Genomic DNA, 26,603 nt, shown 5'->3' on the forward strand with positions numbered 1-26,603 from the left:
GCACGATTTACATGCATTCACTTCTCTCTCTTTAAGGCAGAAGTCTGCTACAAGTGCATTGCCCATTTAAGACTCTTCCTTGCTTCCTTTTCTAAAAAAAAAATGAAAAATAAATGACCGTTCCTTGCAAAGAAATTTCAAAATATCTTTACCTAGTTGCTGACTTTAAACAGCCTCACAAATAATCCTGAAATCACTTTAAGAAAGCAGCGTGCCTGTGGGGAGAGATGCCATTACTTGGACCTCCAAGATCCAGTGTGACACTGTTGGCCACACTAGTCTGGGTCTCTGATCAAGTTAACTTAATTTCTCCAGGCTCATTTCGTGATTGATGTATTGAAGATGACTGAGTTTTCATGAGGATTAAATGAGAGAATGTAAGGGCACTAGGTCCCATGCTTGATACACAGAGTTCTCAGTAAATGGTAAACTGTTGCTGCCTGCTCCTTTACAAAAGGAAACGTCCACGGCTCACCTTGGCCCAACAAAATACAAGCTGTGACTAAGTGAAAAAAAAATGTGCGTCAGGTAAACGTGGGAAAGAATAGATTACTTATAAAAGCTTTTTTCCCATTGGTAACATATTATCCCCAGTTTCAATTACTTAAGTGAATTATCAACAAAGGTGGGTGTTAACATAAAATAAGTGTGCTGAATTTAAGAGTCATACTTAAAATCTCCACACCCAAATAGTTCTTAAAGGTCATTCTAAAATGGAGTGTCCTATTCTTTCCACAACACCACACTGTGGGCCCATGTTCCCCTTTCTCAAGGTTTAGTAGGGAAATCTGAATAGGCAGATACATCAACCATTTAGGACTGCAAAGCTATATTGTTTTAGAAACCTCTACTCCTTAAAAATAATATATGCATACATAAATTCTTACATATTTAAGTCAAAGCAAATCACAATTTTGTTCATAAAAACTGTATTACACTCTACAAAATACACTGTTGCATCATTTACCAAATTTCTATTAAGCAAAAACATCATTCTAGACCTTTCAAACTAATGTCAGAGAGGGCTCAACAACCTCCGACCCAATATAGCCCCAAGTTGCTTACTGTGAGTTATCTTCATTATGTATCCTTTTTAGTTCCCTGATATGTAGATTTCTAACCCTTTCTAGCCTTTCCAGCTCTGCCTGGATTTCTGCTTCCTCCTAAAATGAAAAGAAAAAAATAGAATTTTTACGTTTTCAGTCTAATTTCAAAAACAACACTAGACATTTTTCAATGGAAGATGCTTTGAAGAAAGATTTTTTTGGGAAAAAAAAAAACAACTAGAATGTTATCATTAAAAAAGCCCACAGAAAATAATAAAATTCAAACCATATACAGGAGTGCAGGGAAAAGTGAAAGTCCACCACCGTCCCCCTCCTTCCTCTTGGTGCCCCCCAACACTATTAAGTCTCCTGTGTTTGTGGAAATGTTTTGTATATATACACAGAGGCATGCAACACCGCTCACAAAACTCAGGTTCTCTTCACTAACTATAGATTATATGTGGTGTCTTAAGTCCAACTGATTAACAAGATTGGAGAACCCAGTGGGAAAAAAAGAAAACCAGAGTGTGAAACACACACACACACACACAACAGTAGTTTATTATATGCTTTTTTGCCATTATCAGCATGAATACTGTCCACCAATAATGTATGGGTTGATGAATTTTAAGAGCTGAGCAATCTATATCGAAGACATCTCAGTGAATACCTTCAATAATACATTCTGTTAAGTGCCACTGTGTTATAGTATGGTTTATGCAAGACCACTTTTTAGTTAGTTTTAGGCAAGAATTAAGAGCTGCTATGTGACTTACCACACCACAAGAGTCTTAAAATCAATTTTAGACCACCTGGAGGCTGCCACTGGGAGTAAAGCCGTTACTTACAGTGCCGGCATCCCATATGGGCGCCAGTTTGAGTTCCAGTTGCTCTACTTCCGATACAGCTCTCTGCTGTATTGGAAAAGCAGTATAAGATGGCCCAAGTCCTTGGGCCCCTGCACCCACGTGGGAGACCCAGAAGAAGCTCCTGGCTTCTGGCTTCAGATCGGTGCAGCTCCAGCCATTGCAGCCATTTGGGGAGCGAACCAGTGGATGGAAAACCTCTCTTTCTCTCTCTGCCTCTCTGTAAATCTGCCTTTCAGATAAACTAATTAAAAAAAAATCACCTGTTCTGGTTGTATGTTTAATTTTCACTCTAAGGATAACCACTTGGGAAGCCTTATGACATTACACTTTTGGAGAAAAGCTTTTTTTTTTTTTAAGTTTATTTATTTATTTGAAAGAGTTACAGAGAAAGAGGGAGACACACACAAATGAGAGATCTTCCATCCACTGGTTCATGAGAGACACACAGAGATATCTTCTATCCACTGGTTCACCCTCCAGATGGCTACAATGGCCAGGGCTGGGCCAGTCTGAAGCCAGAAGTCAGGATCTCCCATATCTCCCATATGGATAACAGGGGCCTAAGCCCTTAGGCTATCTTCTGCTGCTTTTCCCAGGCCATTAGCAGGGAGTTGGATTGGAATGAGAACCAGTGCCTATATGGGATGCTGATGTTGCAGAGGGCAGCTTTACTTACTATGACACAACACCAGATCCTGCAAAGTAATCTTAACGGGTGGTTGGAATTGATTTGAAAATAAAAAGAAACGAGGTCTGCCATTAGACAACAAGATGTGACAGTGAGAGCAGCATACTCAAGATTTCTGTAGCTACGTGAAACTATTACATTTGCCCCAATGACCAAATAGCTTTCACACCAAATATAAACTAGAAATCATTTTTCCCCAAATGTATTTTCTTATTACACTTACCTTTTTAAGATGACCTAATCTGAGTTTGAAGATTTCTTCTTGTTCATGGTACTCTGCTAATGTTAACCTGGAAAATAATGGTGGAAATTTCAGTAGTCATTTGAAATCATAATGTGCCTATTTAATAAGAACTGTCCAAGATGCTATATAGTATATTTAGTCTCACAGTTAAAAATTACTAAAAGACAAATTATCTTGCAGAATTGATGAGAATATCAGATACAATGTGAAGGATGTACTCCAAAGCCAAAGTCTAATTTGTAAAATATGAAAACAAAGGGACTTATTTTTACATTATTTATGAAATCAGTTTTGTCTCAGACATTACACAGATGAAAACCAATTAGGAGCAATAGCCCCAATTTTTTTTTCTAGAAATATTTTCAGGGGCAAGACAACAGGACAATGGATTTGATTATTCTTAATGACCCTCAGACTTTGACACTGCAGTATCAAGGAGAAAGACACAGTAGAAAATCAGTCTAAGCTTTGGAGCCCAAGGAGTAGTAAGGTTCAAGGCAAAACTGGGTTGCTAGTCAGGTGGCCCTGATTAAGTAACTTTAATCTCTTAAGTAAATTTCCTGAAAATGCAACAAGTAGTAATACCTAACAAAGTGTTCTGACTATTAAATGAGAATGCAAAAAGAATACTGAAAATGGTACTTAAACCAATTCTCAAAGCACTGACTCTATTGGTAATCACCCGTTTCACGTTCCCCTTATTTCCCCTGTATCCCCGTATCTCCAGAACGTACAAGTGATAACTGATATCTTACTCCTTTCTCCCCAACTTCTCCACATGACAGAAGTACACATACATATTTCAAAGTTTTAGAACTCATGGTTTAGATGTATTCTAAATACCAGGAAAATGAATTGCTATCTTAGCAAACAAGAAGAGTTACAAAATAGAGCATCTGAGTTCCAACTCAAAGGAACTAGGAAGAGTATAAATAAGACATCCACTAGGGTTATTACTTCAGCCTTTATAGTTGTAGAAACACCTGTATCTATCACTGCATTTCACACCAGTAAAAAAGGGACTAGAACTAGGAATTCTCTGCTTGAAATAGGTTCAGTACCAGGAAAGGCTTGTTTTTGGCTTCTAGTCAAAGGAAAGCGCCACGTCACAAATATTCTAACTAAAAACTGGACTAAAGGCTTCTAGTTTGCATTTTACACAGAACTCTAGGCGGCAACTTCTCACAGACACACGCCTTGCCTAGAACAGAATCTGTTGTTCTGTGGCAAAGAAACAACCTTCACTTTATTTACCACTCTTAAGCCAATGGTTTTGTGCACTAGCATTAAATGATTTTTAAGTAATAGAGGGAAAACCCCTGTGAAAAATAACCAGAGTTACAAAGAAAACAATGATAATCTTTCAAATCTGGGCTCCCACTTGAACTTTTTTATTACCTAAAATAAGCACTTAACATACTCTAAACAACTGTCAAGGAAAATATTTACCCATAAGACATCAGCTAATCGCTATGTATGGGGAAAGTAAAGATTGGCACTAAGCCATGTTTATCACTGGAACAGAGAAAGATGCATTTCTGGGATACCATGGACTTTAATAATGGTATACTATTACTATTATTATATTTGAAGTGATTATGGGTTAATATGTTTTTGTGAACTGATGTACAAAACATAAAGACAAAAGACGTATTGGTCAATAAGTTAATGTTATCCCTTTTCAATAAAGTAATGTTATCCCTTTTATTTGTGGCTACCTTTGGATATGAAACTTACTTGCATTGAAAGAGAAAGGAAGGAATGAAGAAGGGAGGCATTTGTGCTGAGGATTTTCAACCCCACTATACATGGCAGCTCTGTAACAGTTGTTTACTGACAGAAAAAGATGCCCACACTGCAATTTACAATTCTGATGTTTTCCTTAGGTCCCAGAATAGGAAAAAATTCTGGTGAGGTCAAGATTTGGCTTATTGGGAAAACGTCCTTTTCCTAAAATAACAGCTTTTTTTTCCCTGGCTTACTCTGTTAAGTTTCTGATTGTTAACAATGTGTTCTTTGACCAATAAAGAGCATTCTTCAGTCTGAAATAGTAGCCAGAGAAGCCCCATGAGATGATACCAATATTCCATAATGTAGAATAACATACCAGAGTACTTCAAAAAATCCATGGAAAATGCAATTTAAAAATGTTATTGTTTGTGCCCAAAATTCTGAAATCCATAATCTTTCCATAAACAGATTTTTCATGAGTTTTCATAAGATTCCTTGTTTACAAGGACTTCAAATTTTTTTGTACACGTATTTGTCTTAAATCAATTTTCCATCAATGTTTGAAGTACAGTACCCTGCATAAGCAATATCATTTGAATATACTGACATCCAATCTGTTCTGAGTGGCCAAAAACCACATCAAATGAAGTGATATTACTTCTTAGCATTCAAAACTCCGTAAAGAGCAGAACTAAGGTTAAACAAATCTATTAATTTAACTGAAAAACAGCTTAAACCCTGTGAAACCTCTCGAATTCCTGTTTCCAGTGGAATTCATTAGAACACCTGCATTTTGGGAGAGGATGTGATGTCTCAGTTCTTATCAATAAAGAACATACGTTTCATTTTCAGCTCCGTTGGTCTTGCTTTTCCTCTGCTTCTGCTCAGTGGTTGCTGGAGGGGCCTGACCCATGGCAGGAGGTTTCCGCTTTGCTAACATTTTCCGCTGTCTTTCTATCTCTTCCCTCTGTGAATTTATCCTTTCTTGTTGCCTAGAGATATAAAGGTGTTGCAGAGAGAAAGGTCAAAAACAATTCTAACAGCAATAGAGCAAACAAAAATAACTCACTGCTTGCATATTTGCTGAACTTCTGATTCCAGTTCCTGCCAATGCACACCCTGTGAGCCAGCAAGTGATGGTTCATTCAAGTACTGGTCCCTATAACCCAGTCCTGGCTGTTGCTGGTGCTGGGGAGTGAACCAGTGAATGGAAGATCTCTCAATATCTCTTTCCCTGTCTTTCAAATACAAAAATAAATAATTATATTTTTAAAAAGTTTTAGATTTTGGAGATTTTGCATTTCAGATATGGGATACCCAACCAGTAGAGTCCATGCAAATATTCTAAAATCCAAGTAACTCCAAAATCTGAAATACTTCTGATTTCAGATAAGGAATATACTCAACCTGTAGTATTCAAAGTAGGAATCCATAAAAATCCCATTATAAGAAAAACCATCTCTCATGTACCCTACAACCCAACAGCTATTAAATTTTATAGACTTAGTATAGAAAAATAAACTAAGATTTCAGATGAACCACTTAATAGACTTCATTCTGTCTCTCTGCCCCTACATTCTACTATGCTCCCCTCACCCTCGCTCTTTTCTTGAACCAACCATCACCTTTGCAGAATGACAAAATCTAACTTTTTAAAAATCTATTTCCTTTTTTTTTAAAAGATTTATTTATTTTATTTGAAAGGCAGAGTTACAGAGAGAGAGAGAGAGAGAGAGAGAGAGAGAGAGAGAGAGAGAAAGATAGATCTTCCATCCGCTGGTTCACTCCCCAGATGGCCACAACAGCATGAGTTGTGCCAATCCAAAACTAGGAGCCAGGAGCTTCATTTGGGTCTCCCACGTGGGTGCAGGGGCCCAAGGATTGGGTCATCTTCCGCTGCTTTCCCAGGCCACAGTAGAAAACTGGATTGGAAGTGCACAAGCCGGGACTTGAACAGGCGCCCATATGAGATGCTGGCATTGCAGGAGGCAGCTTTACCTGCTACACCACAGTGCCGGCCCCTTTTAAAACCTATTTTCAAATGAAACCTCTTCTACCCCCCTTGTTGAACTCTGTAGTTGTCAGACCTTTTCCACAATAAATACATCTTTCCTAAAAAAAAATGGCAACAGAAAACCCAGAATACTCTAGGAAAGATACTCATAATAAAGTTATACTCCCATACCTGGAAGGACAATACTGAAAGCAGGATTAACATATACAGAGTATCACAAATAGGTAACTATTCAATTGATAATGCAATCCTGGAGGCTCTAAGATTAGCCAGGTTGGTACTGGTGTTGTAGCACAGTAGGTAGTTACCACCTGTGACACCAGCATCCTATTCAGGTGCTGGTTCAAGTCCTGGTTGCTCTACTTCCAATCCAGCCCCCTGCTAATGGTCTGGGAAAAACAGCAGAAAACTGTCAAAGTACTTGGACCCCTGCCTCCCATGTGGGAGACAAGGATGAATCTCCTGGCGCTTGACTTCAGCCTGGCCCAGCCCTGGCCACTGAAGTCATCTGAGTGAACCAGTGGATGGAAGATCTCTCTGTCTTTCCCTCTCTCTCTGTAACTCTGATTTTCAAATAAATAAGTATATCTTAGGGGGAAAAAAAAAGCCAGATTACTGATCACATATTGATTTAATGGAATAAAAATTTTAATTCAAGAACATTCTAAGAAAAAAACTAATTACTATTGAATATGCCTTTCCCCACCAACAAGTTTTCCTCCCAAAATATTTTATCAATTCATGCGGTGAAAGAATATTGCATTAAGATACATAATCCTGGGCCAGCGCTGTGGCACAGTGGGTTAAAGCCCCAGCCTGCAGTGCCAGAATACCATAAGGGGACCGGTTCGAATCTCGGCTGCTCCTCTTATGATCCAGCTCTCTGCTATGGTCTGGGAAAGCAGAAGATGAGCCCCTGCACCCATGTGGGAGACCTGGAAGAAGTTCCTGGCTCCTGGCTTTGGATCAGCTCAGCTCTGGCCGTTGTGGTCATTTGGGAAGTGAACCAGCAGAATGGAAGACCTCTCTCTCCCTCTGTCTTTACCTCTCTCTGTAACTCTTTCAAATAATAATAATAATAATAATAATAAACTGATACAAAATCCTGGGGCCAGCACTGTGGTGTAGTGGGTAAAGCCACCACCTGCAGCCCCAGCAACCCATATTTTGCTGGTACACATCTAGACTGCTCTACTTCCAATCCAGCTGCCTGCTAAGGAGCCTGGGTAAGCAATACATGGCCCAAATGCTAGGGCCTCTGCACTCATGTGGGAGACTAGGAAGAAGCTCCTGGCTCCTGGCTTCAGATCAGTCCAGCTCTGGCTGTTGCGGCCATTTGCGGAGTGAACAGATCTCGCTCTGTCTAACTCCGCCTTTCAAATAAATAAATAAATCTTAAAACAGTAAACAAAAAGACATAGAATCCTTAGGTAAAATCACATTCTTCCTTTTAGGGATTCAATGAATGTCCTTGAGGAAGACATTTACCTTATCTGAACACAAATTTCTCAACTAAAAATAAAGTTGATGAAATATCTTAGTTTGGGGCCGGTGCCATGGCTCACATGGCTAATCCTCCAACCTGTGGTGCCCGGCATCCCATGTGGGCACTGGGTTCTAATCCTGGCTGCTCCTCTTCCAGTCCAGCTCCCTGCTGTGGCCTGGGAAGGCAGTGGAGGATGGCCCAAGTGCTTGGGCTCCTGCACCCACATGGGAGACCAGGAGGAAGCACCTGGCTCCTGGTTTTGGATAGGTGTAGTTCTAGCCGTGGCGGCCACTTGGGGGGTGAACCAACAGAAGGAAGACCTTTCTCTATCTCTCTCTCTCACTGTCTAACTCTATCTGTCAAATAAAAAAAAAAAAAAAAGAAAAGAAAAAAAGAAATATCTTAGCTCATCTCTAACCTTTCAGGGACTATGACAGCAAGGCACCCTAAACTCTCTGGAGATAACCATACAATCTAAACTTTAAACTATGAACCACAGTGGTCAAGCAGAACTCCACAATATTTTACCTTTGAAAATTCTGCTTTGCGAGATTGAGACTTTAGCAACCACCTTCATCATTTTCAAGGAGAATTCATACACTTTTTCTCTTCAGATTCACCGAGAGAGGAGCCCTATGTCATCCATATAAATAGCCATCGCATATATAAACCATGAACACAGGGTACACAGACTACAAAACACCCTTGGGAAAATCTTAAAATATATATTTGGGAGGTCGGCGCTGTGGCGCCTTGGGTAAAGCCACCACCTGCAGGGCTGGCATCCCATAGGGGTCCTGGTTCAAGTCCCGGCTGCTCTGGCCATTGCAGCCATGGAGGGAGTGAACCAACAGATGGAAGACCCCTCTCTCTCTCTCAGCCTCTTTGTAATTCTACTTTTCCAATAAATAAATAAATCTTTAAAAAAAATACATACATATATATGTATGTTCAGATAATAACAGAGCTTGCTTTAACATGAAAGCTTATGTACTCAAAGGTCAGTGTTACATATTAATTATAAGGACACCCATATCAATGCTAGATATTCTAAGACTGTTCAGCTATTCATACTGAAGAGTAAGAGTCTGATAGTGGCAATTGCTTTAGGTTTATTTTTTGAGTACAGTGTAAAGATCTGGATTGTATCAATAAGCTAAACGAGGAATCATGTCTTAGTAGCCTTTATATCCACCAGCACATATAACAATGCCTTTCATAGAGTGGATCCTCAAACATTTCTTATGCAGCATCATAAGAAAGAGACTATTTCATCACCTTCTACGGAAGTACTGATGACTCAATAAACCCTTCTCAGATTTAACTAACTCTGCTTAAAAAGCCAAGAGAAAACAAGACCATGAGTCCTTGTGTGTGTGTGTGTTTTTTTTTTTTTTTAAAGATTTATTTATTGGGGCTGGCACTGTAGCACAGTAGGTTAACCCTCTGCCTGCGGAGCCAGCAACCCCTATGGGCGCCGGTTCTAGTCCCAGCTGCTCCTCTTCTTATCTAGCTCTCTGCTATGGCCTGGGAAAGCAGTAGAAGATGGCCCAAGTGCTTGGGCCCCGGCACCCAAATGGGAGACCTGGAAGAAGCACTGGCTCCTGGCTTTGGATTGATGCAGCTCCGACCATTGGGGAGTGAACCAAGAGACGAAGACCTTTTTCTCTGGTTCTCCCTCTCATTATCTGTAACTCTAGCTCTCAAATAAATAAATAAAATCTTAAAAAAAAAAAAAAAGATTTATTTATTTATTTGAAAGAGTTACATAGAGAGAGGAGAGGCAGATAGAGGAATTCCATCTGATGGTTTACTCCCCAAATGGCTGCAATGGCTGCAGCTACGCCGACCCAGAGACAGGAGCCAGAAGCTTCTTCTGGGTCTCCATGTGGGTGCAGGGGCCCAAAGACTCGGGCCATCTTCTTCTGCTTTCCCAGGCCATAGCAGAGAGCTGGACCGGAAGTGGAGCAGCCAGGACTCAAACCGGTGCCCTAAGGGATGCTAGCACAGTAGGCCAGGGCATTAACCCGCTGCACCACAGCACCGGCCCCAATCATGAGTCTTAGGTGCCACTGTGCACTGAACTGTGTCCTTTTTAAGACATGTTAAAGTCTTAATCCACAATACTTCAGAATATGACCCTATTTGGAAATGGACTCATTGAAGTATTAGCTAACATCAGATCATACTGGAATAGAACAGGCCCTTAATCCAATATGGCTCTGTCATTAACAAGAGAGGAGGCACAGAGACACATGGGGAGAACACCATGTGAAGACAGGCAGACTGAAGTGCTGCTGCCACTAGCCAAGAAACATGCAGATTTACCAGGACCCTGTAACAGGCAAAGGATCCTACCCGGATCCAAAGGATTCTCCAGAAGGAGGATCCCGTGCCTTGAATTTGAACATTTGGCTTCCTAAACTGTGACAGAATAAGTTTCTATTGCTTTAAACCATGTAATTCATGCTATTTTGTTACAGCAACTTTAGAAATGAAAACAGATTCAACAGTAAAGCAGTATTATAGACCCCAACCATACTATAAGTAACTAGTAGGAGAGGTGTTAAAAAATAAATGCACACATTTTCAGACATTAACAGCAGCAGGAAAAGTTAGTAAGTGATGTACAAATGGCACATGAGTATCTCAGATGAGAACTTCTTAAAGTCCATTTACTCTGTACTAGCAATTGTAAAATAGAATAGATTAGAGGCTGGCGCTGCCGTGCAGTAGGTTAAACATCTGCCCGTGGCACTGGCATCCCATATGGGTGCCAATCAAGCCCCAGCTGCTCCACTTCCAATCCAGCTTCCTGTTTATGGCCTGGGAAAGCAGCAGAGGATGGCCCAGATGCTTGGGCTCCTGTATCCATGTGGAAGACTCAGAAGAAGCTCCTGGCTCCTGGCTTTGATTGGGCCCTGCTCCACCTATTGCAGCCACTTTGGGAGTGAGCCAGCAAGTGGAAGACATTTCTCTGTCTCTCCCTCTCTCTGTGTGTAACTCTGTCTCTCAAGTAAATAAATAAATCTTTTTTAAAAAAAAAAAAGGATGGGGCAGGCACCGTGGCACAGTGGGTTAAAGCCCTGGCCTATAGTGCCAGCATTCCATATGGGTGCTGGTTCCAATCCCAACTGCTCTACTTCTGATCCAGGTCTCTGCTATGGCCTGAGAAAGCAGTAGAAGATGGCACAGGTCCTTGGGCCCCTGTACCCATGTGGAAGACCCAGAAGAAACTCCTGGCTCCAGATCAGCTCAGCTCTGGCCGTGGTGATCATTTAAATGAACCAGAACATGGAAGACCTCTCTCTCTCTCTCTCTCTGGCTCTACCTCACTCTGTAACTCTTTCAAATAAATAAAATAAATCTTTAAAAAAAAAAAAGGTTACACGATTTTGGATCAGATGACTGAAAATCAGAGGGTTCATCAGAAATTGCTTTGTAATGAGTAGTGGAACTCCCTACATTAAAACAAATACTTGGACTAGCATTACAAGACTCTGAAGTGTAATTTACTTCCTCTCATAACCCACATAGCAAACAACCACTATTCTGAACATGGGTCAAATCTCATTAATGTACTTTATTCAAATATGAAAGAAATCTTAGTAAAGAATTTTAATTATCTTGCCACTGAGTCTTATTTAAATAAAAAAGTGTACACTAGTTTTTAACATTACTTTCTTGGAGCTATCAAGCTACTTTTTCAACAGGTTCAAATATACTACAGAAAGTAAAACTCACTAATCCGGCCCAAAAATGTTACAAATCTGATATGATTTTCTTATTATACAGTAAACTTTCTGTTTTAGGAAATCAAAGATCACTCTAAGGGAGCCAGAAAACAAAGTTAGAAGAAAAGAGGCCGGTGCTGTGATGTGGTGCGTAGGGCCGCCACCTGCAGTTCCAGCCTCCCATATGGGCACCAATTCGTGTCCTGGCTGCTCCACTTCAGATCCAGCTCTCTGCTATGCCCTAGCAAAGCAGTGGAAGATGACCCAAGTCCTTGGGCCCCTGCACCACATGGGAGGCCTGGAAGAAGCTCCTGGCTCCTGGCTTCAGACTGGAGCAGCTCCGGCCGTTGTGGCCATCTGGGGAGTGAACTAGCAGATGGAAGACCTCTCTCTCTCTCTCTCTCTCTCTCTTTCTCTGCCTCTCCTTCTCCCTCTGTGTAACTATGACTTTCAAGTAAATAAGTGAACCTTAAAAAAAAAAAAAGTAAAAAAAAGTTAGAAAAAAAAGAACTGTGTGGAGACTCCTGTTGGCTACACTTGATTATCTGAATTGAATTTTAAATGTCTTTTTTCTTTCTTTTTTTTTTTTTAAAGATTTATTTATTTATTTGAAAGTCAGAGTTACACAGAGAGAGAAGGAAAGGCAGAGCAAGCAAGTGAGAATGAGAGAGAGAAGGAAGGAGAGAGGGAGGGAGGGAGGGAAGGAGAGAGAGAGAGAGAGAGGTCTTCCATCCGCTGATTCACTCTCCAATTGGCCACAACAGCCGGAGCTGCACTGATCCAAAGCCAGGGGCCAAGAGCCTCTTCCAAGTCTCCCACGTGTGAGCAGGGGCCCAAGGATTTGGGCCAATTTCTACTGCTTTTCCCAGTCCATAGCAGAGAGCTGGATTGGAAGTGGAGCAGCTAGAGCTTAAACAGGCGCCCATATGAGATGCCAGCACTGCAGGCCGCGGCTTTACCCACTATGCCACAGCACTAGTCCCAATTTTAAATGTCTTGAGGTCTGTCTCTTCCCCTAAGACCTAGTACTGCTATCTGATAGAAATCTTTCTTTTTTTTTTTTTTTTTTTGGTATTTATTTATGTGAAAGGTGGAGCTACAGAGAGGCGGAGGCAGAGAGGCAGAGAGGCAGAGAGGCAGAGAGAGAGAGAGAGAGAGAGAGAGAGAGAGAGGTCTTCCACCTGCTAGTTCACTCCCCAAATGGCTGCAACAGGCAGAGCTGGGCTGATCCAAAGCCAGAAGCCAGGAGCTTCTTCCAAGACTCCCACATGGGTGCAGGCGACCAAGGACCTGGGCCATCTTCTGTTGCTTTCCCAGGCCATAGCAAAGAGCTGGATCAGAAGTGGAGCAGCTGGGTCTCAAACCGGCGCCCACATGGGATGTCAGTGCTGCAGACGCCGGCTTTACCTGCTAAGCCATAGCAATGGCTCCTTGTCTGATACTATTTAACCCATCAACTTATTTTGCATGTTGTAGAGTTTCTTCTGCATAGAAATGTCATGTGTGAACTTATCAGATACAGCCTTTTAGAACTAAAGAATTTCAATTCCAAATTATGCATTCAAAGTAAGAAAGATAATCTATTACTGTACAATGTTAGGCAATAAAATAACTTTAGTTAATAGACATCAGCCAGAAACAGTCTCCAATGAAGAGACAGATATTCTAACATTTTTATAACTTAAAATCTTGAGAAAAGTGCTATTTCCCTACAAGGAACAATCTTTGTCAGAGATTTCATTGACATAATCCCGATTTTTCTGATATGATGGCTCTATAGCAGTCATTACTTCATATTCTGCAGCTGTGTAAGAATTCCAGAACCTTTTAAACATCAGATTGCTTATAGAGTAAAAACAGCCGGCACCACGGCTCCAGAGGCTAATCCTCTGCCTGCGGTGACGGCACCCCAGGTTCTAGTCCCGGTCGGGGTGCCGGATGCTGTCCTGGTTGTTCCTCTTCCAGGCCAGCTCTCTGCTGTGGCCTGGGAGTGCAGTGGAGGATGGCCCAAGTGCTCGGGCCCTGCACCCACATGGAAGACCAGGAGGAAGCACTGGCTCCTGGCTTCGGATCGGCACAGTGCGCCGGCCGCAATGCACTGGCCGTGGCAGCCACTTTGGGGGTGAACCAACGGAAAAAAGGAAGACCTTTCTCTCTGTCTCTCTCTCTCTTACTGTCTAACTCTGCCTGTCAAAAAATAATAATAATAAAAAAATAGAGTAAAAACACAAAAAACTTTAATCACTTTATATCTCTATACAAACCCATGACCTTTTTGAGTCAAAGTCTCAAGAGACCACCGTCTAATGAGCAATCCTCATCAAGAGCTGGCAGGAATTAGCACATCTGAAACTCAGTCTAAGCAGTTGACTGCTTTCACCATTAACGAAGATTAAAGTTTTATCTTCTTCTGACCCCAGTCTACCAAATCTGGATACTGGATGGTGTGTCACTTTTAAGGCAATTTGTATGTCAGAGTCAGACGTGATGGGATGGGTGCCATATCTCTGTGCCACTCACTTACACGGCCCTGGTGTGCTTCTGCTATCATCACTCAACTACACCTACAGCCTAGAGTGAACGCTGCTCTGAACCTCTGGTACCTAGCCTAACTCGAAAGTCTCTGTTTTGTATATAAGATGTGGGGTTTTTTTGTTTGTTTTCACTTTTTGTTTTTTTTACTTAATAGTTGCTGCTTCTTTTTAAAAAAAATTCTACTTACTGATTTTCACTTTATTTGAAAGGCAGAAAAAGAGAGACACAGAAAGACAGAAATTTTCCATCTATTGGTTCACTCCCCAAATGCCCACAACAACTGAGGCTGGGCTAAGCCAAAGCCAGGAACCAGGAACTCTATCTACACCTCCGAAGTGGGTAGCAGGGACTCAAGTAGTTGAGCCATCATTGCTGCCTCTCTGGGTGTGCATTATCAGGAAACAGGATGGGGAACAGAACCAGGACTTGAACCTAGGCACTTCAATATGGAATGTGGGGGATCCAAGCAGCATCTTAGCTGTTGAGCTAAATGCCTGACCCAACAGCCTCTTCTTACATCAGAATATACACATCTGAGATACACTTGTGAAGCAAAACACATTTCAACTAAGTTACACATAGAATACAGTGATTACTGAGGTGTAATCCAGAGCTTAGTTTTAACAAAGTTATAAACATTATCATTATCTATACTTTTTTTCAGGCATATTTTATATATGTTTCATTATTACTCAAAAGTAGCCCCGGGGCTGGTGCTGTGGCACAGTGGGTGAATCTTCCACCTGTGGCACTGGCATCCCATATGGCGGCAGTTCTAGTCCCAGCTGCTCCACTTCCAGTTTAGCTCTTTGTTATGGCCTGGTAAAGCAGTAGGAGAAGGCACATGTCCTTGGGCCCCCGCGTGCACGTGGGAGACCTGAGGCAGCTCCTGGCTCCTGATCGGCCCAGCTCCGACTGTTGCGGCCAATTGGGGAGTGAACCAGCGGAAGGAAGATCCCACTGTGTCTCTCCTCTCTGTAACTCTACCTCTCAAATAAATAAATAAAATCTCTAAAATCGTAATAATTAAAAAAAAGTAGCCCACACCCATCAAGTCATACTCAGCAGGCTACTTCAGCATGGAAAAACACATGAGAAAGGTGGTCTAGGGAACCTTCACCTCACCATGATCTAGAGATGAAGTTTTAGAGCCCATGATCAAAACTACAATGTCTCCAACTCCAGTCTCAGATAGAAATGTTTTAACAAATAAAAATAAGATACAACAAAAGGTATTTTTTTTTAAAGTCCTGAGCTATTAGTAGCTATTCACACAGTTGGAAACAGGATTCTAAATGTTGATTTCCTTCTTGGAGTAAATATTTGAGTGTTTCAAATTAAAAGTTATGACAAAAGAGAAGGAGTACTTGGGATTCCAAGTCGGTGTCAGACACCCACGGTAGGGCTGGTTCGGCCCCTGCCTTCAAAAGAACTCTCTCTGTTGATCGACACTGTCTTAAAAGCCTCAGGGACATGTTCTGTAAGGTTCTTCTATGGTTTTGTACCTAAATCAAGAAATTCTTCCTTATGCTCTTGCCTACTTAATTTATCCCCAGACCCAGAAAAATGTAACAGACTCCTCATCAAAAGCTATAACACAATTTAAAAGACCTCAAGTTAAGATTTCCTTCCGTGGCTTCAGCAATGATGATTCCTTTTTAGCTTTACTGTAGAACTTACTTCTTATCTCTCTGATTATTTACTTCATTTTTCCCAGGACTTTATCTTATTCGCTATATTTCTCTAAACATATAGTGACTTAAAAATAATAAAAAGATGACTACCACTTCTAGGATTACTAATGACTGCAATTATAGAAAACAAAAAAAAAATCCAAACCAACTTTTCAATTCTCCATTTAATGATGACAATTCACTTACTTGATAAGGTTCTGGAAAGCATAGCCATCTGTCCACTGTTCAGTAAAAGAAGCCCCGTGTCGGACAGTGGTAAAGTGGCCCAGTCTCAAGCGGTCTTGCATGCTCTTATCTCTACATGCCATCTTCTCTTGTTTGGACTTGTGTGGAAAGGATTTAAAAAAAAAAAAAAAAAAGGAATTCAACACCAATGGAAGTGAGAAAGACACTTCTTAGAAATACAAAACTTTTAGATCATCAGAGAAAATTCTCTTGAAATTCTACACATTTCAGAATAGTCAGCAGAGACTCCTGGATGACATATCACACCTATTCAAACAAAGTGGACAAAAGAGGATAATGAGAACACCAGGTTCTTCCTTGGTAAAGTATCTCTGGTTTGCCTATCATTTTTATCTTAGAGTTCAGCATCTCAAATGTAGACAATCCCAATGCCTAATTCCTAAGTTGTTTCCCTATTTTATGTTTCTTCTCCATTCAATCTTCCCAAAGAACTGGTATCAATTCATCTTCTCAAAACACTACTTTGCACTCTTCCAGTTCAATGCTCCAAATCTTCTATGGTTTTTTGCTGTCAAACACTGGATACTAACATGAAAAAGTCCTTCATGAGCTGAAAATTATGTTTACCTGCCCACAGATTATTTACTCCAGACATCCTAACTTACTCTTGAGAACATCAGTTGTTCAACAAATATGAAAAAAATTTACATGACAGGGATGTAAAAGTGTTAAGTTATAGAACATGCCGAGAAACTTGTATTTATAGGTCCATCTTGAATTGAATGCATTAAACTGTAATTTTAAGTACAAAGTGAAATGCAGAATCTGAAGGAAAGGACTAAGTACAGTGAGATAACACCGGGGATACACTTACTTAAGACGTCAGAAGTCGTTTGTTTCTCACTAAGGGTATTCATACCTGTGGTTTTCCTTGCCTAGAATACATTTTTCCTCTTTCTTGAAGTTTTCTTCCTCTGGCACGCTGCCCTTGATTTCCCAATATTCCTAATATGCACTCTTTATCTTGTTTCCTTGTATGTATGAATGTGTCTCATTCCCCTTTCCCCTCACGTAGACCGTTAGCCCCCTAAGAGCAGGAGCTATGAATTAGGTTCCTTATATCCAAGCATAACACTGTATGCATGAAGAGGACACTCCTTTTCACAGCTGGGCAGTCGTTCACCACATGAACATACTACAGTCGGTACATTTACCCATCGACGGATGGGTCAAAGCACTCGAAATGTTTCTGGTTTTTTGGCTCCTGTGAATAAGACTCCTATGATACTCTAGTACAAGACTTCTTGTGGGTATTTGCTTTCATTTCTCTTGGGTAAATACTTAGAACAGAATTGAGTCACAGGATGAGTGTATATATACCTTAATAAGATTGTCCAAAAGTTTCTATTCTAACCATTAGTCTGAGAAATTAGGCTGCCCTGAACCTTCAACAACACCTGGCACTGCCAGTCTTTCCACTTTCAGTCATTCTACTGGGGAAGTAATGCTATCTCACTGTGGTTATAGTGATGCCTAGTGATGTCTTTTCATATTTAGGTCTTTTTTAAAAGATTTATTTATTTATTTGAAAGGCAGAATTTCAGAGAGAGGGAGGGTTGGAGAGAAAGAGAAGAGGAGAGGAGAGAGGAGAGACAGACATTTTCCATCTGCTGGTCTACTCCCCAAATGGCCACAACAGCCAGGGATAGGACGGGCCAAAGCCCGGAGCCAGGAGCTTCTTCCAGATCTCCCTGGTGGGTGGCAGGGGCCCAAGTACTTGGGTCATCTTCCACTGCTTTCCCAGGTGTGTTAGCAAGGAGCTGAATCGGAAGTGGAGCAGTCAGGAAACAAACTGGCATCCATTTGGGATGTCATTATCGCAGGCAGAGTCTTAACCTGCTGAGCCACAAAGCCAGCATCTTTATGCTAGTCTTTTGCATATCTTTATATATTCTTTTTTGGTAAAGTGTTCACATATTTTACTCATTTTTTTTTTTTTTTTTTGACAGGCAGAGTGGACAGTGAGAGAGAGAGACAGAGAGAAAGGTCTTCCTTTGCCGTTGGTTCACCCTCCAATGGCCGCCGCGGCCGGCGCGCTGCGGCCGGCGCACCGCGCTGATCCGATGGCAGGAGCCAGGAGCCAGGTGCTTTTCCTGGTCTCCCATGGGGTGCAGGGCCCAAGCACCTGGGCCATCCTCCACTGCACTCCCTGACCACAGCAGAGGGCTGGCCTGGAAGAGGGGCAACCGGGACAGAATCCGGCGCCCTGACCGGGACTAGAACCCGGTGTGCCGGCGCCGCTAGGCGGAGGATTAGCCTAGTGAGCCGCGGCGCCGGCCCTATTTTACTCATTTTTAATGGGTTTCCTTTTCATTAATTTGTAGGCCTCTATATATTTTGAATACAAGTCCTTTAATAGATAATATTTTGAATATTTCCTGAGGTTGCATTTTCCTTTCTGTTTCTTTCTATTCCAGCAGGGTGTATCAGATATTTAATCCCCAAGAACTCAGAGATAGCATTATATTGGTTTCTTTTTTATATCATGCTTTTAGAGTATAGTACAACTGGTTAATGAGTCAAAGAATGAAACAAACTTCTTTCCAATATCTCCAATCTCAATAAAACTATCTACCTAAGAGTGTTCCCTGTTTTTTCAACAGCATTTCAAAGATTGAAGGAAAAGTAAACATTGGTATGTCTCAAACCTCTAGCTTGTAAAATGTTGTAATAATGTCATTAGAAAGTACCGTCATTTTAAAAGTTTCAAGAAATAGTTATTAGTGACTTTTAAAGGAAAGCTGTAACAAATCAATTACTATAAGAAAGGAGAAATCAGCCAAGTGGAAGTAATTATATGACAACTTGGTGTTTTTAAAGCACAAAGCATTTAATTATCACATTCTTATATACTTAAGTTACTCCAAATACTTGCTCTGAAATGGAAATATTTAACTGATGATAAATGTTTGTAATAGGATACCCATTTCAAGTGATAGGATAAATAAAAACTTAGTAGACGACACCCCAGATAAACTCAACGAGGATAAGCTGTTCCTGCTCCATCAACATCACACTCCAAGCAACGCACAGCAAGAAAGTGTGTCCCAAATTATCACTTTGGATGACTGGTCCAATGTCTATGTAAAGAAATCCTGACAAATCAGGAGAAATCTATTCCTGAAAAACCCTACTTTTAAATACTATCATCTCAGGGAAAGAATAAGGAGCCATAGGATGACACACATTGAGCTTTTATAAAACAGAGCTGGGGCCATCAATTTTCACTGACCTTTTCTATAAGGAGTTTCTTGCTCATTGTCACACATCTATTTAATCGTTCCTTGTATTTCTCTAGCATCTTTTGTTGTTCATCAATCTGCCGTCTCAAATCACAGTTGGCCTTCAATGAAAAACAATTTTAAGTTAGCTCCAAGAAAGACTGATTAATAGAAAAAACAGATCTAGGGAGACAGAGAAAACATTTCTAGCTGTTGTTAAAAGGAAAAAGACTAAGAGTGACTTAAAAAGGTAAATAATTCCTTTCTTTTTAATCAACTTATCATCTACTTATTAATGATGGAATCTGCTAACAAAGTGGGCCTGTTTAACTACTGATCATATTTTTTCTTCCCAATAACCAGGCAGGGTTACTTTTGTACATCACAGATGCCTAAGCAATCACAAAATAAAAAATCTTTAAAAACCAACAATGAGAGTTTAAAATACATACATAGGGTGATTAAGCACTTACAAAAAACTATATAACTTTAAAACCATATAATGTTCTTTGTTAAATTTGTTTTTTGAATCTCATTTCTAACAAAAAAGAATCATGAATTTACATAAATGTCCCAGAAAAGCCAGGCACACCCATGCCCACACAAGACAGAACTAACAAACAAGGTCCTGGTTCACAATGCCAGAATGTAAATGCATGGTTAATTCAGCTGTGGTCAGAAGCCTACAGGATGGGTTAAATACTTTGAAAAACACAAGCCTCCCACAATAACAGAGAAGGAAAGAACAACTAACCCAGGTCAAATTTGATTTGCAACTCCTGAATTTATTCTTATGTTAAGCAAAAAGATCTCTTCTTTTGGGCAAATAATACCACTTTATAATAACTTGCTTGAATTAGGGAAAAAATCTGTTGTTTCCCAATCAAATAACAATGGAAGATATTACAGAACATTCAATTTTTGAGACTTTTAGAGGCCGGCGCCGCGGCTCACTAGGCTAATCCTCCGCCTTGCGGCGCCGGCACACCGGGTTCTAGTCCCGGTCAGGGCGCCGGATTCTGTCCCGGTTGCCCCTCTTCCAGGCCAGCTCTCTGCTGTGGCCAGGGAGTGCAGTGGAGGATGACCCAAGTGCTTGGGCCCTGCACCCCATGGGAGACCAGGAAAAGCACCTGGCTCCTGGCTCCTGCCATCGGATCAGCGTGGTGCGCCGGCCGCGGCGGCCATTGGAGGGTGAACCAACGGCAAAGGAAGACCTTTCTCTCTGTCTCTCTCTCTCACTGTCCACTCTGCCTGTTAAAAAAAAAAAAAAAAAAAAAAAAAAGAGGGGAGACTTTTAGCTTCATTTTTCTTTTTTTTTAATTTACGGTATACAAACTTCATGTTTCATTTTTCAAGTAGTCTATAAAATAGCTTCTATTTTCAAATGTTTCTATTCTATTCATAAGTAGAATTTCCTTTTATTGGTTTTTGTGTTTATACTTCGAAGGACCACATTATCGGGGCAAAGTCTAACTATGTTTGGGTAAATGTGACAATGGAATATTAGACTAAAAATTTATAAGCCAAATAACATGCAATGTTTATGTGAAAGTCAGTCTACTTTGAAAGTGGGTATTCCCTTGAAATTTGTAATAAAATGTATGGAAATCAACCAACCTCAGGCCACTCATTTAATATTTTTTAAATTTTTATTTATTTATTTATTTGAAAGTCAGAGTTACACAGAGAGGAGACGCAGGGAGGGAGAGAGGGAGGGAGGGAGAGAGAGAGAGAGAGAGAGAGAGAGAGAGGGAGAGAGGGAAGGAGGGAGGGAGGGAGAGGTCTTCCATCCAATGGTTCACTCTCCAACTGGCTGCAACGGCGGAAGCTGTGCTGATCCGGAGCCAGGAGCCAGGAGCCTCTTCCAGGTCTCCCATGCAGGGGCAGGGGCTCAAGGACTTGGGCCATCTTCTACTATTTTCCCAGGCCAAAGCAGAGAGCTGCATTGGAAGTAGAGCAGCCAGGAATCGAACAGGCACCCATATGGGATGATTTATTTAATATTTTTTAAATGCTACATTTCCATGGGTTCTTAACACTCATGTTACTCATGTGTCAAGTAGCAGCTAGCTAGGAGCTCTCAATGCAGCCATACCCAGTATCGCACTAAAATGGAAAACTCAATGACTGACTCCTGTCTGCTAAGCCAAGCCCTGTTTATACTCCAGATCAGAAGCGTCAGTTCTCATCAACCTGGAAATGTGGCAGCTCCCCTTTGGGATCTGCCCTTCTGACGCACCCTCCTTTAGTGCTGCTCTGCATCCAAGTAAGGACTGAACGATCTAAGACACTTGAGTAAAAAGGAGTGATGGGGGCCGGCGCCGCGGCTCACTAGGCTAATCCTCCACCTTGCGGCGCCGGCACACCGGGTTCTAGTCCCGGTCGGGGCGCCGGAGTCTGTCCCGGTTGCCCCTCTTCCAGGCCAGCTCTCTGCTGTGGCCAGGGAGTGCAGTGGAGGATGGCCCAAGTGCTTGGGCCCTGCACCTGCATGGGAGACCAGGAGAAGCACCTGGCTCCTGCCATCGGATCAGCGTGGTGCACCGGCTGCAGTGCGCCGGCTGCAGCGCGCCAGCCACGAAGGCCATTGGAGGGTGAACCAATGGCAAAGGAAGACCTTTCTCTCTGTCTCTCTCTCACACTGTCCACTCTGCCTGTCAAAAAATAAAAATAAAATAAATAAATAAATAAATAAAAAATAAAAAAAAGGAGTAATGGGACCTAAAGAAAGCATACTGCTTCTGGGAAAATGGAAGCAAAGATGTTTCAAAATTGAAAAAGCAATGGTGGGTGTTTGGCTTAGCAGTTGAGATGCTACTTGATTCAGTCACATCCCACACAGGAAAGACTGGGTTTAGATCCCTGCTCTACCCCTGATCCTACCTTCCTGCTGGTATGTATCCTAGAAGGCAATGAGTAATGGCTCAGGTAGCTGGGCCTCTGCCTCCCATGCTTGGACAGAGTTTCTGAATTCTGCCTTTTGGACCTGGCCCAGTCCCAACTGTTGCCAGCATCTGGAGAATGAGCCAGTGAATGGGAGGAGGTTTGTGTAAATATCAAATAAATCAAAAATAAAACAAAACCCGAAGAGCAGTACCAAGTTAGGATTCAAGTTTTTCACATACTTCCTCTTCTCAATCTTAAGACAGTCAGGTAATGAAAGATAATGATGGGGCCGTGATCCTTTTTCAGTCCAGCACAGCTACTTCAGACAAAAATTTTCCAGATACTAGAATAAGTCTGCAAGCATTTATACCCACAAACTATCTCACTGTAAATCTTAAATGATTATCAACCAGCACCCACCAAAGGGATAAAAGTAAGAGTAAGAGCAATTTCAAGTGAGTACACATATATGCTAACAATCAAAGACGTGCAACAGGTACTGAACCTATACACAGCACTCCTCAAAGATAGAGAAAACTAATTAAACAAGCAAGGAAAAATATAGGCCTAAGGAATGTATTTCTGAATAAGAAAAAAGAAGTATAAAACCTGAAAACAATGAAAATGATCACCTACAGAAATCAAAGGAACACCTTGTCATACTCCATTAAATGCAAAAAGACTTTTTTTTTTTTTTGGACAGGCAGAGTTAGCCAGTGAGAGAAAGAAAGAGAAAGGTCTTCCTTCCATTGGTTCATCCCCACAAATGGCCGCCATGGCCAGCGCACTGCGCAGATCTGAAGCCATGAGCCAGGTGCCTCCTCCTGGTCTCCCACGTCGGTGCGGGGCCCAAGCACTTGGGCCATCCTCCACTGCACTCCTGGGCCACAGCAGAGAGCTGGACTGGAAGAAGAGCAACCAGGACAGAATCTGGTGCCCCAACCGGGACTAGAACCCGGGATGCTGGTGCCACAGGCGGAGGATTAGCCTAGTGAGCCACGATGCCAGCCAAAACATGATATTTATGAAATAGGAGCCAAACCATAAAGAATATACAGAATAGGTAAGAACTTGTATTAGGTTAGGAAAACGAGTAGGCAATATAAAAATGAAAATAATCAAATCAAAATTCACATAAGATGCAGTAAATAGCAGAAAGTGTATGGAATACAATGTTTATTGAGATTGAGAAGAAAGGAACAGGGCTGGGCATTTGGCCTAGCACTTCTGATGTGTGCATCCTACACTGGAGTGCCAAGGTCCGATAACTATCACCAGCTCCTGACTCCAACTGACACAGACAAAATAAGCACAGTTGATGGTTCAAGTAATTGGGTTCTGCTACCCATGTGGGATACCTGGATTGAATTCCTCACTCCCAGTTTCAGCCTCAGCACAGCTATGGCTGTGGCAGGCATTTGGGAAGTAACCAACATATGGGAGATTACTATGTCTGTCTACTTTTTCTCTCTCTGCCTCACAAATAAGTAAATAAATAAATTTAGAAAGAACTTTTTTTTAAGATTTATTTATTTGAGAGGCAGAGTTAGAGAGCGAGAGAGGTCTTCTATCTGCTGGTTCACTCCCCAAATGGCTGCCACAGCTGGAGCTGAGTGATCTGAAGCCAGGAGCCAGGAGCTTCCTCTAGGTCTCAAGTGGGTGCAGGGGCCCAAGTCCTTGGGCTATCTTCCTTGCTTTCCCTGGCCATTATCAGAGAGCTAGATTGGAAGAGGAGCAGACAGGAAATGAACCAGGGCTCATATGGGATGCCAGCGCCACAGGTGTAGGCTTAACTCACTATGCCACAGCACCAGCCCCAAGGAGAACTATTAAAATGAGAAATAGGGGGCCGGTGATGTGGCTTACTTGGTTAATCCTCCGCCTGCGGCACCGGCATCCCATATGGGCACTGATTCTAGTCCCAACTGCTCCTCTTCCAATCCAGCTCTCTGCTATGGCCTGGGAAAGTAGTAGAAGATGGCCCATGTCCTTGGGCCAGGAAGACGCACCTGGCTCCTGGCTTCGCAATGGCGCAGCTCTGGCCATTGCAGCCATTTGGGGAGTGAACCTACAGATGGAAGACCTTTCTCTCTCTCTTTCCCTCACATTGTCTGCAACTCTACCTCTCAAATAAATAAATAAAATCTTAAAAAAAATTATTCCAGTCAATTAAAGAGATGAAACAAAAGTACCGAAACTGTGAATTAAAAAATACTTCCAATGAGCTTTGATATCAGTTTAACAAACAATAACCAAGTACAGAATATTTTGTCATAAACCTGACTGTAAGCCTCCACCTGCAGTGCTGGCATCCCATATGGGCGCTGGTTCGTGTCCTGCCTGCTCCTATTCGGATCCAGCTCTCTGCTTATGGCCTGGGAAAGTGGTGGAAGATGGCCCAAGTGCTTAGGCCTCTTCACTCTCATGAGAGACCCGGAGGAAGCTCTTGGCTCCAGGCTCCTGGCTCCAGGCTCCAGGCTCCTGGCTCCTGGCTCCTGGCTCCTGGCTCCTGGCTCCTGGCTCCTGGCTTCAGATCGGCTCAGCTCCAGCTGTTGTGGCCATTTCAGGAATGAACCAGCAGATGGAAGACTTTTCTCTCTGTCTCTCTCTCTCTGTCTGTAACTCTCAAACAAGTAAAAAATCTTTTTTTTTTTAATAAATTAGTCTCAGAGGAAATATGAAAAATAGTAATTTAATAATACAAATACATTAGACTTTACCAGTATAGGTAAGTAAAAAAAAATCCAGGTCTTGTATAAGAAGCAGTAAAAATATGTTATTTTATATTATATTTTGATTAATGATAGAAATATGTTAAACATTTTTAGAGGCCAGATAATCACAAATACAGTGGCTTTTTAAGCTTATTATTAAACAGATCCCTTTATTCAAACAAAATCATACCCCGAAGCCCAGTAAGAAAAACTGACAATAAAAGCAAGGCCACCAGCCTTCACCTTGCTATGTCATGACAGCCCTGGAGAAGACAGGGTCCCCCTGAGCCAGGTTGAAACAACTTCATTTGTACAAAGAAAAGTTGAACATATATACCTTCTATATCAGTGGAAAAGCTAAAATTGCTAGTCACTCTTATTTATGAAGCAGTAGTACTTATATATGTATATAGGCATGTGTGTAATACTATAAAATGGCTCAAAAATTTACTGAAGAAAAATGTACCAAATGTTTTATCCTGTTAATGAAATTATGGATGATATATTTTGCTGTATTCCTTAAATTTATTACAAAGAGTATGCATAACTTTTATAACAGGAAAATAGTACACTCATTTTATTTTTTGGAAAGACATCCAAAACTGCATTTTAAAAACAGATTTTTAAAATAATATGGTATATATTCTAGAGTTATATTTTTCATTTCAGATTTAAGTTTATTCTGTAAACATAAGACACTTCTATATACTTTAATGTTTATTTTTATCTACTTGAAAAAGAGATAGAGAGGTATCTTCCATCTGCTAGTTCATTGGTCCCTAGCTCAGATTCCTTCAGATTAAAGGAAAATATCCAGAAGTTTATTATGTGGTTACAGAAACTGTTTCTATAACGTACAAACATAATCCAAACATACATAACAATTGATGCTTGCTATAAAATCTCTTACCACATTTTAATACTTACTCTTAATAAATCATCTATTCTTCCCTCCTTCTTCTCTAAGTCAGAATTCTTACTGTTTTCTAGTGCAGATATTTTTTCTATTGTGAGGTCAGACTACAGAAACAAAGTCAAAACAAATTTAGGATTAGTCTCAAAACATTACATGTCATCACATCTTTCTCATTACTTTTCTGAGAAATGTACTTGCTAACTCAAATAGCCTGGAATTACATGCTCGATAAATTTAATCTGCTTTCTTCATTCCAGTCTTTAAACCTTAGTTATACCTGTACTTCAAAAACATGTTAATTTTGGAACCAAATAGAAGAAATCTCAATCTATTGGGCATTGAACACAGAAATGCATTACTCTAGAAATGAAGTGACTTTGAAAAGAAGTTAAGGAGACATGACCCAAATCTCCAAAGAACAAACATGCCACCTAGTGGAAACAGCAATCAGAGGCAAGAGGTAAAGTTCTGAGTGTGCACCTGTCTGAGTCTGTCCAATTGTTCATAAGCTGTCGATGATCAAATAAAATTAAAAATCTGCACCAGGAACTTAGGAAATTCCAGGTTGCCAAGTATCATGTC

At 41.1% G+C, this 26,603-nt stretch overlaps 1 protein-coding gene across 13 annotated transcripts in view; it reads right to left on the reverse strand.

The window, feature by feature from the left end:
- TLK2 (tousled like kinase 2) overlaps positions 1–26,603 on the reverse strand; it is a 133,133-nt gene that overhangs the window by 30,198 nt on the left and 76,332 nt on the right. For 11 of the 13 annotated variants that reach the window (XM_070060509.2, XM_008271670.5, XM_008271671.5 and 8 more), the window contains 6 exons: positions 26,033–26,125; positions 19,520–19,630; positions 16,228–16,364; positions 5,418–5,570; positions 2,827–2,893; positions 1,066–1,163 (listed from right to left, as the gene is read on the reverse strand). In XM_070060509.2, the coding sequence (XP_069916610.2) occupies positions 1,066–1,163; positions 2,827–2,893; positions 5,418–5,570; positions 16,228–16,364; positions 19,520–19,630; positions 26,033–26,125 (659 nt within the window). Of the gene's footprint in view, positions 1–1,065; positions 1,164–2,826; positions 2,894–5,417; positions 5,571–16,227; positions 16,365–19,519; positions 19,631–21,145; positions 21,449–26,032; positions 26,126–26,603 lie in introns of those variants that run through there. The other 2 variants (XM_089316854.1, XM_089316853.1) reach the window with 1 other exon arrangement.

Source organism: Oryctolagus cuniculus, chromosome 17, assembly GCF_051225735.1.
Source record: "Oryctolagus cuniculus isolate XC-2025 breed Fujian yellow rabbit chromosome 17, ASM5122573v1, whole genome shotgun sequence".
In the NCBI taxonomy this organism is placed as follows: domain Eukaryota; kingdom Metazoa; phylum Chordata; class Mammalia; order Lagomorpha; family Leporidae; genus Oryctolagus; species Oryctolagus cuniculus.